At 46.2% G+C, this 13,007-nt stretch overlaps 1 protein-coding gene across 2 annotated transcripts in view; it reads left to right on the top strand.

Annotated features, from left to right (window-relative positions):
• CDH8 (cadherin 8) overlaps positions 1–13,007 on the top strand; it is a 276,615-nt gene that overhangs the window by 185,436 nt on the left and 78,172 nt on the right. For both annotated transcript variants that reach the window (XM_066637710.1, XM_066637709.1), the window contains exon 7: positions 3,831–3,967. In XM_066637710.1, coding sequence (XP_066493807.1) covers positions 3,831–3,967 — 137 coding nt within the window. The remainder of the gene's footprint in view (positions 1–3,830; positions 3,968–13,007) is intronic.

Below are 13,007 nucleotides of genomic sequence, written 5' to 3'. Positions count from 1 at the left end.
ATCTTAGGTGGTAGGCTCTCTGCAGGCTTGAGGGCCTCAACAGGTATGCAGGACTGAATAGTCAGAGGGTCAACCCTGTTCAGAGGCTTCCAAGTAGCATTTGGTGTTGGAGGAAGAAGTAGGGAAATTGTGATAGATCCTCTATTGACTTCATGCCTTGCTTGGCAGGTTGACTGGATTGGCAGGTTGCCATTGACTGGATTTTGTGTGAAATTGGATACTGAACTAGATAGCTTGATCCAGCAGGGCTCTTTTTATGTCTGGTCCAAGATTATCCAATTAGTTTCATGGCTAACCTAGGATTTAAACCCGCATTCAAATTCATCATCACCACCACACTACACACAAAAGGGCGCAATCCTAACCCACTTTCCAGCACTGACATAAGGGCAGTGCAGCTCCGAGGTAAGGGAACAAGTGTTCCCTTATTTTGTGGAGGCTTCTGTGAGTACCACCCATCTTCAGGGTGCAGCACACGTCATAAGAACATAAGAACAGCCCCACTGGATCAGGCCATAGGCCCATCTAGTCCAGCTTCCTGTATCTCACAGCGGCCCACCAAATGCCCCAGGGAGCACACAAGACAACAAGAGACCTCATCCTGGTGCCCTCCCTTGCATCTGGCATTCTGACATAGCCCATTTCTAAAATCAGGAGGTTGCACATACACATCATGGCTTGTAGCCTGTAATGGATTTTTCCTCCAGAAACTTGTCCAATCCCCTTTTAAAGGCGTCTAGGCTAGACGTCATCACCACATCCTGTGGCAAGGAGTTCCACAGACCGACCACACGCTGAGTAAAGAAATATTTTCTTTTGTCTGTCCTAACCCGCCCAACACTCAATTTTAGTGGATGTCCCCTGGTTCTGGTGTTATGTGAGAGTGTAAAGAGCATCTCCCTATCCACTCTGTCCATCCCCTGCATAATTTTGTATGTCTCAATCATGTCCCCCCTCAGGCGTCTCTTTGCCAGTGCTGGAAAGTTGGTTAGGATTTGGGCCAAAGTCATATAATGTAGGGTGTGTCTACATCTAATGGACATTTCTTTGTTTCAGAGTGTACCAGATTTAGGCAATACTTAATTTGACTTCATTTGCATCATACTCGTGTTCTCTGGGCCAGTTCACTCTCTGTCCAGGGTTTATGGCTTATGTGACATTTGAACCATAAATTGCCAGTTTGTAGTGCATGTACATGATACACCAGCTTTCAATTTCATATTGGGAGGTATCTACTTGATGAGAGATACCTGAGCTTTTTTTGAAAGAATGTTGACCCAGTGTTGGTACCATGATTCAGCCATTGTATGTATATGAATATCTGAAGATGCATTGATGCACTCTCCTTTCTGGTACTTTGGGATCAAAATGCTTGGGTTCACTGGAAGCCCTGACTCCCAGAAGGCAATGTGGCAATGAGCACTTAATGTCTTCTTGCTTAACAAATAGGCGATCAATGCAAAGGGATGATCTGTCTAAGTTTTAGTTTCATGAGAGAGGCTGAGGCGGCAGCATTGCTAGAGGGGGGCAGGATGTTGAGGGCTACACTGGGTGACACATTGGGGGGTGACACTGCAAGAAAGGAGGTCCGTCATGGGGGTGTCATGCTGGCCTCCCACACCGGGTGATAAAAGCCCTAGTGACACAGCCGGGCCAAGGCCAAAAACACGCAGTGATTTAGATCAGCCCTGTGAGAATGGGGTCCAGTATGAAGCAAACGGGAATAGCAAAATCTCTAATTTATTAAAATATTTATAATTTGTTGTTCATTAACAAAGATTCTCAAGGCAGAACGGGATCCAACGTTTAAATTGCACTACATTTCAATCAAAAATGCATACCAGATTAATAAAAGCAATTAAAGAGAAATGAGCAGAAATTAGCAGCTGGAGTGAGGCGGGGACAACCAAAAGGCACGTTAGCCATACATTCCCCCCCCCCAAACAGCAGAGTCTTTACAGCTCATTTAAAGTGGCCAGTATCTTATTAGCTTGCTTTTTTTGACTGATGAAATGAGTCTGATGCATAGAGCTGGTCGGTTACCATGACACATAAGGTAGATGCTTATACAGAACATGTGGGAGTGGATAGAGGGAAATGGTCCATCTTCCCTACGTGCGGTGGCGTAGCTGGAAGGGGCGTGGAACACTTAGCCTGGCAGGGGGGGTGGGCGAGCGGCCTCTCCTTTTGGAGCCATTCCCGGCAGGGGAATTCCCCCCTACTGGGAATGGCTCCAAAGGGAGGGGCCGCTCACCCACCCCCCAGCCAGGCTAAGTGCTCGGCCACCCTTCCAGCTACGCCACTGCCTACATACCTGAACTTGGCATCAGTGAGTAAGGCTGAGTGGCAGTAAGTTGGGGTTTGACTAAAAGAAGTACCCCCACCCCAATGACCCCCAGAGGAGTTAAGGTGGTGGTGGTAGTGATTTGGGGTGGGATTAGTATGGGGACTGGGCCAAACTGGCAATGATTTTGGGGTGGGAGGGGAAGGCTCTTTGTGGCAGTGCCACACACCAAGATCCTATCCCCCTTTTCCTGACACTCCCCCTGAAGCTCCTCAGCTGGTATATGTCTGAGGAGACCCATTGGAATCCAGGTGGCTTACCTTTCCCGGGCTGCCCGGTCACCTCCACTCCATAGTATACAGTACGCATTCTGTTGGTGGTGCTGCCTGCTTTGGGCTGACTGGGGGGTAGAATTGCCACGTTCAAAAATTCATCTCTGTATGCAGAGGCTGAATGCTGAACCAGTGCAAAACAGTTCAGGCCTGGTGTTGTGAGCTACCTTAGTTGTGCAGAATAGACATTACAGTCTCGTGTATAAATTCACCGCAAGGATTTAGTGAAACCCCTTGAAGCTTTGGCTGCTGTACCGTATCAGTACTTTCCAATCTCTTTCATTGTGCATGACCCATCAGAAATTGGAAGGCTTAATTTTCCAGTTTGGTTTCTTTTACAAGTAATGCATTAATAAAACAACTGTATGAAAATGGACCAGCATAAAAGCTTTCCCGGAGATCTTGCAGGGAGTTCTAAATCACCATTTTGTTTAATGTACTGTTGGAACAATTTATTGCAGCTCTCTCTTGTTAGTCAAGCTGGCTTCTCTGTTCCGGCTGCATCATGTACCTAGTGCATTCTCATTTGCAAGCTGGGCTCTGCTGACAGATCAAAGTTGTTTTGTTCGAAACCAATGATGTCAATCCATAAAGCAGTCAATTTCTCTGTTTGTTTGTTTGTTTGTTTTTGGGGGGGGTGGAGGGAGAACTTTTTTTTCTGGTAAAGGGTAATTGGTTAACCAGCCATTGTCCCTGGGGTGGGGCGAAGTGACGCATTTACTTAATGAATCAAGTATAGCAGTTTGTTGGGATAAGGGTGTTGGTTGCATCTTGTTAGGGGAAAATAAATAAATAAATAAATAAATAAATAAATAAATAAATAAATAAATAAGCCAAGGCCCCGCTTAATGTATTGACAGAATTATCAGCTGCTGCAGTGAAATACAGCACGAGCTGTCCAATAAATGTGATGGATCATCTAATTAACTCTTGATTCGCAGTAGTTTTTAAAAGATGTTACCAACTGATCTCGATGACAGCTCCTAACCTTCATGCTGAGAGCATACAGCTAATTACTCCTCAGGCTATAATTCTGTTTCCTGACTCTCAGTCCATCTTTTTTTTTTGGTCTTGTAAATTATAACACTATTGAGCTCCTCGAATCCACCAGGGCTATAAAGCTGCAGCTCGAGCGACGGCTTAGATTGTAGTTACAGAGCGTTCAGGCCGCACGAAGGCGTTTGAAGTAAATTTCAAGGTTGTCAATTTTGTAGGTATTCCATTGATCGGAACACGGACCTGGACAGACAGTTCAACGTTAATACGCAAGATGGAAGGATAACGTTGGCGACCCCGTTGGACAGAGAAACCAGCACCTGGCACAACATCACCATCGTAGCAACGGAAGACAGTAAGAGATTGTACCTAGTCTTATTTTGTCACATGGTACCATTGTCTAATAATTTAAGGCCACAATCCTAACCAACTTTCCGGCACTGACATAAGGGCAATGCAGCTCCAGGGTAAGGGAACAAACATTCCCTTACCTTGAGGAGGCCTCCGTGACTGCCACCCAGCTGTGGGATGCAGCACACGTCCCATTAGCAGAGCTATGTCAGAGCTGGAAAGTTGGTTAGGATTTAGGCCTAAGGGCACAATCCTAACCTGTTCTACTCATAGAATAGAAGCAAAGTCCTATTTTGTTCTATTGGGCTTACTCTCAGGAAAGTGTGGTTAGGATTGCAGCCTAAGAAAGACACCAGGAAGCATTATTTTTCATGTTGTCTGTTGCATTATCCAGAAATGAACACATAGTTTATAGTTGTCAAATTTATTATGCTACAATTCACACATATACTATAGTGCTGTAAATACTGCATATGGTATACACAGAAGCAGTTGACTGACCCAGAGCTAGGATGGTGTAGTTGGACTTAGACTTGGAACAGCCAGGCTCAACTCTCTGCTCAGCCATGAAGCTACCTGGGTGACCTTGGGCCAGTCACGATCTCTCTGCTTTGCCTACCTCACAGGGTTGTTGTGAGAACAAAAAGAGAGGAGGGACTATGTAAACCACCCTCAGCTTCTTGGAGGAAAGGCAGGATAAAAATGTGAATAAATAAATAAAATATTGATTCATTAATGAATTAGAGCAGGTGCTCAAATTGTTCCCGACGGACTTCTATACACCGCTGACATCATTGACCAAGGCATCTGCAGACATCCAGCAACATGTGTGCTGGAATGGTTCCACACATCCCTTTAATTGCTTCCCTTAGAAGTTTGAGTGTTGCAGGCTTTGTACAATGAAGTGCATATGAATTAGAGCTGGCTCGGTCATGTCGTGAGAATGGATGATGGCCGGATCCCAAAGGATCTCCTCTATGGAGAACTCGTGCAAGGAAAGCGCCCTACAGGTAGACCACAGCTGCGATACAAGGACATCTGCAAGAGGGATCTGAAGGCCTTAGGAGTGGACCTCAACAAGTGGGAAACCCTGGCCTCTGAGCGGCCCGCTTGGAGGCAGGCTGTGTAGCATGGCCTTTCCCAGTTTGAAGAGACACTTGGCCAACAGTCTGAAGCTAAGAGGCAAAGAAGGAAGGCCCATAGCCAGGGAGACAGACCAGGGACAGACTGCACTTGCTCCCGGTGTGGAAGGGATTGTCACTCCCGAATTGGCCTTTTCAGCTACACTAGACGCTGTTCCAGAGCCACCATTCAGAGCGCAATACCAGAGTCTCTCGAGACTGAAGGTTGCCAACAAGAAAAATGAATGTACATTCTTCTGAGATACCTATAATGTGAATGCATGCATTGCTGCTAGGTTATTATTATTATTTTGTTTGTTTTTAAATTGTTTGCTCTCAAGACAACATGGGAAGAACTTGGCCAATCTCACACAGTACTCTGTTGTGCGTGTGTTGTGCACAGTACTCTGTTGTGCAGTGTCAGCTAAATGTTGACATTTTAAAGATCCGTACAGACCTCACTCTTTCTTTAATGAAATTGATCTATGATTTGGCTCACCTCTATTCCCCTTCCAAAGTGCAGTGCACAGACATAACACAAAGTCCAATCTGGTATTTTTAACCAGAAAGAAGTCGATGGGATGTGCTGTCAACTAAGTGTGCATGGGATTCCAGCCTGACAGAGGCAGGGCCTCTGAGAGGAATTTTATCAGGGGGTACAAGCTTTCTTTTGGGCCCGTTCCCAAAGGGGAAGGGGTGAGACTGAGCAGGAGAGGGCAGTGACAGGAGTGGGCAGAATAGGGGTGGGGAGGGGGCAAAGCAAGAGGATGGTGACATCAGAAAAGTCTTTGGAGCCCAAATCTGTTGGGCTTCCCGATGCAGAACCCAGCTCTACCTTCCCCATGCAGTGTCAGCAGCTAGGTACAGTAATATGAAAACTTAGCCTCTCTGAAAACTTTTAAATATAGAAAATCATTGCAGGAAGTTAGCATCATCATATTTAGGCTCACACTAGAATGGAAAGTGTCCTGTTTGCATCAAAACATACTTCTTCAGCAGCCCTAGCCCCGCATCTGTGACCTGAACTCCTATACACTCCTTCATGGCAAACAAATCTACATGCCAAAGAGCTACTGTAGAAGAACAGTTTCCTCCCAGATTTGACACTGTGTGTGGGAATGCCATGTATTTACTCCTTGGCCCAGCAGATATGGCTTTTGGTGCACCTTACGCAAGCAGCAAGTCCAGGTGAAGTAGGAAAATATAAGATCCCAGGAAATTTCTTCTTTGACTCCTGGGCCCCTTTTTGATCCTGGACCTGAGTACAAATTACCCCTTCACACCTCTCTCTTGGGCAGAGGCGCTACTTGTAGACTAATTAACCCCTCTGCATCATTCCCCCTATTGCTGGACCCTTCTACTATAGAATTATAGAACTTCCCCGATATACGTCTATATAAAGCTGACTTATCTGCTAGACTAGCAATATTTTGGACAGAACCTGGGGTCTTCCTCATGCAATACATGGGCTCTTCCACTGATCTGTAGCTCTTCTGACCAAGACTTGTGTTGGCAATTTTCAAGAATATTTCTAAATTTGCCTGGCAGACAATAATGTCTGGGATGGAACATCTGTTCCAAATATTAAACTTGAATGAATGAAAATTACCAGAAAAACAACAACAACAACAACAACAACAACAACCTCGTCCCAACCTCAGGCGTGCAGCTCCTCGGCTGCCCGGGTGGGAAGTCTCAGGACTGGAGGACGTCATCCTGGAGAGGAGGGAAACAATCCCCTAGGGGGGATCCCTTCTCCAGGGGATGGGCCCGTATCCGAGCGCACTCGGGATACTCCTCGGCGGGAGGGGGGTCGGGGGCTTCTTGTAGTGGGGGATTCGATTATTAGAAACATAGAGAGGGGGGTTTGCGACGGATGTGAGGACCGCATGGTGACTTGCCTGCCTGGTGCGAAGGTTGCGGACATCACTTCTCGTCTAGACAGGCTAGTAGACAGTGCTGGGGGAGAGGTAGCGGCTGTGGTGCATGTCGGCACCAACGACGTGGGCAAGTGTAGCTGGGAGGTCCTGGAGGCCAAATTTAGGCTTTTAGGCAGGAAGCTGAAAGCCAGGACCTCAAAGGTAGCGTTCTCTGAAGTGCTACCTGTTCCACGCGCAGGGCCAGCTAGGCAGGCGGAGATCAGGGGTCTCAATGCGTGGATGAGACGGTGGTGTAGGGAGGAGGGGTTTAGATTCGTTAGGCACTGGGGAACGTTTTGGGACAAGCGGGGCCTGTACAAGAGGGACGGGCTCCATTTGAACCAGAATGGAACCAGACTGCTGGCGCATAACATTAAAAAGGTGGCAGAGCAGCTTTTAAACTGATCCCTGGGGGAAGGCCGACAGGAGCCGAGGGGCATCCGGTTCGGGACTCCTCATCCCTATGGGATGAGGATGGGGAGGTTAGAGAACAACTAGACAAAGGCAGGGTAGGAGAAGAAATTGGGAAAGGTAGGGAGATGGGATGTGATAGACAGTTTGGCACAATGAGAGGATGCGGGGACAAAGGAGCGAATAAGCAGCCCATCCTGGGGCATTCCGTGTATAAATGCTTTTATGCGAATGCCCGAAGTCTATGAGCAAAGGTGGGAGAACTGGAATGTCTGGTGACAAGGGAAAATATTGACATAGTGGGCATAACGGAAACCTGGTGGAATGCGGAGAATCAGTGGGATACCGCAATCCCGGGCTATAAACTCTACAGGAGGGACAGGCAGGGGCGTGTTGGAGGTGGGGTGGCCCTTTATGTTAAGGAAGGGATAGAATCCAGCAAAGTAGAGATTGAAGGTGGGTCCGACTCCACCGTAGAATCTCTGTGGGTTAAATTACCAGGCTTGAGCAGCAATGTAATACTGGGGGTGTGCTATCGTCCTCCAGACCAGAAATCGGATGGGGACCTTGAAATGAGGAAACAGATCAGGGAGGTGACAAGGAAGGACAGGGTTGTAATCATGGGGGACTTCAATTATCCTCATATTGACTGGGTCAATTTGTGTTCTGGTCACGATAAGGAAACCGGATTTCTTGACGTGCTAAATGACTGTGGCTTAGATCAGCTAGTCACGGAGCCCACCAGAGGACAGGTGACTCTGGATTTAATTTTGTGCAGTACGCAGGACCTGGTTAGGGATGTAAACGTTACTGAGCCATTGGGGAACAGTGATCATGCTGCAATCCGTTTTGACGTGCACGTTGGGGGAAGAATACCAGGCAAATCTCTAACAAAAACCCTTGACTTCCGACGGGCGGACTTCCCTCAAATGAGGAGGCTGGTTAGAAGGAGGTTGAAAGGGAGGGTAAAAAGAGTCCAATCTCTCCAGAGTGCATGGAGGCTGCTTAAAACAACAGTAATAGAGGCCCAGCAGAGTTGTATACCGCAAAGAAAGAAGGGTTCCACTAAATCCAGGAGAGTGCCCGCATGGCTAACCAGCCAAGTTAGAGAGGCTGTGAAGGGCAAGGAAGCTTCCTTCCGTAAATGGAAGTCTTGTCCTAATGAAGAGAATAAAAAGGAACATAAACTGTGGCAAAAGAAATGTAAGAAGGTGATAGGGGAGGCCAAGCGAGACTATGAGGAATGCATGGCCAGCAACATTAAGGGGAATAATAAAAGCTTCTTCAAATATGTTAGAAGCAGGAAACCCGCCAGAGAAGCAGTTGGCCCTCTGGATGGTGAGGGAGGGAAAGGGGAGATAAAAGGAGACTTAGAGATGGCAGAGAAATTAAATGAGTTCTTTGCATCTGTCTTCACGGCAGAAGACCTCGGGCAGATACCGCTGCCCGAACGGCCCCTCCTAACCGAGGAGTTAAGTCAGATAGAGGTTAAAAGAGAAGATGTTTCAGACCTCATTGATAAATTAAAGATCAATAAGTCACCGGGCCCTGATGGCATCCACCCAAGGGTTATTAAGGAATTGAAGAATGAAGTTGCAGATCTCTTGACTAAGGTATGCAACTTGTCCCTCAAAACAGCCATGGTGCCAGAAGATTGGAGGATAGCAAATGTCACGCCTATTTTTAAAAAGGGAAAGAGGGGGGACCCGGGAAACTATAGGCCGGTCAGCCTAACATCTATACCGGGTAAGATGGTGGAATGCCTCATCAAAGATAGGATCTCAAAACACATAGACGAACAGGCCTTGCTGAGGGAGAGTCAGCATGGCTTCTGTAAGGGTAAGTCTTGCCTCACAAACCTTATAGAATTCTTTGAAAAGGTCAACAGGCATGTGGATGCGGGAGAACCCGTGGACATTATATATCTGGACTTTCAGAAGGCGTTTGACACGGTCCCTCACCAAAGGCTGCTGAAAAAACTCCACAGTCAGGGAATTAGAGGACAGGTCCTCTCGTGGATTGAGAACTGGTTGGAGGCCAGGAAGCAGAGAGTGGGTGTCAATGGGCAATTTTCACAATGGAGAGAGGTGAAAAGCGGTGTGCCCCAAGGATCTGTCCTGGGACCGGTGCTTTTCAACCTCTTCATAAATGACCTGGAGACAGGGTTGAGCAGTGAAGTGGCTAAGTTTGCAGACGACACCAAACTTTTCCGAGTGGTAAAGACCAGAAGTGATTGTGAGGAGCTCCAGAAGGATCTCTCCAGACTGGCAGAATGGGCAGCAAAATGGCAGATGCGCTTCAATGTCAGTAAGTGTAAAGTCATGCACATTGGGGCAAAAAATCAAAACTTTAGATATAGGCTGATGGGTTCTGAGCTGTCTGTGACAGATCAGGAGAGAGATCTTGGGGTGGTGGTGGACAGGTTGATGAAAGTGTCGACCCAATGTGCGGTGGCAGTGAAGAAGGCCAATTCTATGCTTGGGATAATTAGGAAGGGTATTGAGAACAAAACGGTTAGTATTATAATGCCGTTGTACAAATCGATGGTAAGGCCACACCTGGAGTATTGTGTCCAGTTCTGGTCGCCGCATCTCAAAAAAGACATAGTGGAAATGGAAAAGGTGCAAAAGAGAGCGACTAAGATGATTACGGGGCTGGGGCACCTTCCTTATGAGGAAAGGCTACGGCGTTTGGGCCTCTTCAGCCTAGAAAAGAGACGCTTGAGGGGGGACATGATTGAGACATACAAAATTATGCAGGGGATGGACAGAGTGGATAGGGAGATGCTCTTTACACTCTCACATAATACCAGAACCAGGGGACATCCACTAAAATTGAGTGTTGGGCGGGTTAGGACAGACAAAAGAAAATATTTCTTTACTCAGCGCGTGGTCGGTCTGTGGAACTCCTTGCCACAGGATGTGGTGCTGGCGTCTAGCCTAGACGCCTTTAAAAGGGGATTGGACGAGTTTCTGGAGGAAAAATCCATTATGGGGTACAAGCCATGATGTGTATGCGCAACCTCCTGATTATAGGAATGGGTTAAGTCAGAATGCCAGATGTAGGGGAGGGCACCAGGATGAGGTCTCTTGTTATCTGGTGTGCTCCCTGGGGCATTTGGTGGGCCGCTGTGAGATACAGGAAGCTGGACTAGATGGGCCTATGGCCTGATCCAGTGGGGCTGTTCTTATGTTCTTATGTTCTTAACAACAACAAAAACAACAACAAAATAATGGAACTCACCAAAGTAAAGAAGATTGGAAGTAGATTGAACAAGGCAGTGAAAAAATTCAACTTGAATATATGCTATGGAATCCAAAAAAGACTTCAAAACCAGTTTGTGAATAATAAACCTGTAATCTTATCTCTATTTAAAAACAACAACAACAACAACAACCCCAAAAAAACCCACCTTATAATCAGGCAATTAGTTTTTACCAGAGGAATCCCCCTTAAGTACACTTTTGTTCCAAAAGAGTTTTGACCCAAATAAGATTCCAGGGCCATTTAAGTTTTGGCTCCACCAGAAGGGCATATGAATTTATTTGGGGAAGGGAAATTTTCTTCATACAAGGAAATTGTTGACTAGATGCCTCCAGCTAGACCTGCTGTTTTGGGGTTCATTCAAATAAGACATCATGTGAATGCAGAACTCAGGGGGGTGATGGTTTGAAAGGTAATGATAAGGACAAACAGGTGAAAACAAAGGATGAAAGATCAAACTTGAGAGAGAGAGAGAGAGAGAGAGAGAGAGAGAGAGAGAGATTGGTAAATGGGAGTTCTATTTATTTCAGTATTTATATACCGTTTTTCTCACAGACTCAAGGCAGTTTACATAGGTAGGTTCACCATAAATTCCATATTTTTTTTAATGGGGTTTGCCCAAGCATTGTTCCATGAAAGAAACCCACTTCTTGCCAGCTGATGCCTCCACAGTCCACATTCCGCATTCCTTTGTGGAACTCCATCAGCAGCATTCTGGTCACCCATCCAAAGTGAGACCAAGGCTGTACTTGCTTAGCTTCTTCAGGCAAGGTGGCAGCTCAATCTCTAGATCACACCTCCTGCCTATTATGTAGTCCCATTTAGGATTATGTATTTCAGGAATTGGGGAAAAAAATAGTACAGTTGGATCCCCATATCTGTAGGGGTTCCGTTCCCCATGGATAAGGAAACCTCAGATACAGGGGAACGCTATATAGATAGTACCCCCCTCCCCTGTGCCAATTGCAGGTGCTTCTTACTTATTGTTCTTCCTTAACTGCAGAACCAAACATGCGGCAACAAACCTACACACTACAGAGAGACTAACAAGAAGCAGGCATTGTTCTGCTTCCTGTTAGTTGCCCCCTAGCATCCAGGTTGGTTGCCTGCATGTTTGGTTCTTCAGTTAAGCCATTTCTGCCCAATGTTGCATATACGCAACATCAAATGTGTACGCCTGTGGGTTGGGCAGAAATGGGTTAAGGAAGAACGTTAAGCAAGAATCAATTGCATTGCAAGAACTACTACAGTAAACAAAGGCATTTGTAATGAGCTTGTGAGGCTATGGAAGATCCCCCTGAATCCACTGATAAGTGAGGCTGCTGATATCAGAACTGCAGATACAGGGACCCAGCTGTATAAGTAGATTCCCTCTTTATAAAGCCCTCTTCAGTCACTCTGTAACTGTGGACACTATCCCCCACTAGAAGAAAACCCACATTCCTTGCCCTGATGCAGATACAATATACTTTGTATCCCTGCCTCCTCTGTCTTCCGGCCAGCAATTCTGTGGAGAGGCACACATTGTGTCTGGGGAGAATTGTTCCCCTTGATCTGAAATTGCTGGGTACCCTGTATTCCATATTAGCTCTTCAGAATATCTGAAGAGGACTTAAGTTTAACGGAAGCTCAGCTCAGATTTGCTGCATTGGTACTTAACTCTTGTAAAGTTATCTCAGATTTATACTGTAAATGGATAAATGGAAGTTGCTGGAGGGGATTGTGTAAAGATTAGCCATAGAAGCTTTTGATATTCTCCCTGTCTGCATCTCTCCCTGGATTTTGGAATTTCACATTTCCTGACCTTACTTCCAAAAAGGGATTGAGTCCGTGGGAATCCTCTGTTCCATTTTTTTATAGTTCTGATTTTTAAAATCAAACGCAGTGTGTTGCGGTGTTCTGTTCTTCTTGTTCATTTGCGTCTTCTCGCCTCCTTTTTGTGCGGTATGCCGCTACTGCACAGGAGTACTTCGAGCACTGGGAAAGCATTGCACAGGACAAATGGTGATGCAGTCGTAAGCACAAACATACAAGTGCATCAAGGTTGTCACTTCTGTGCAGGAGTTTATCAGGGCACTTCAGAAAGACAGAAGAGATACGATGCAAAACAACAGAAGAGACAGACGTGTGACAAACTGGGCATTTTCCCATCCCAGAATTTTTTTTAGATCTGGCATGTTGCAAACATTACATCGGAGTGCCCCCTGTTTGAATGCTAGCAGGCAGTGGCATCACTAGAGGGATGCAGGGGGTGTGGGTCACACTGGGTGATGAGAATGGGGGGTGACTACTTACCAAAATTCTTAAAATCTTCGTATTTTTTAATCAT

The sequence above is a fragment of the Tiliqua scincoides genome, chromosome 9 (assembly GCF_035046505.1).
Source record: "Tiliqua scincoides isolate rTilSci1 chromosome 9, rTilSci1.hap2, whole genome shotgun sequence".
In the NCBI taxonomy this organism is placed as follows: Eukaryota; Metazoa; Chordata; class Lepidosauria; order Squamata; family Scincidae; genus Tiliqua; species Tiliqua scincoides.
The sequence above is the reverse complement of the archived record's forward strand: the minus strand, read 5'-3'. Positions and strand labels throughout refer to the sequence as shown.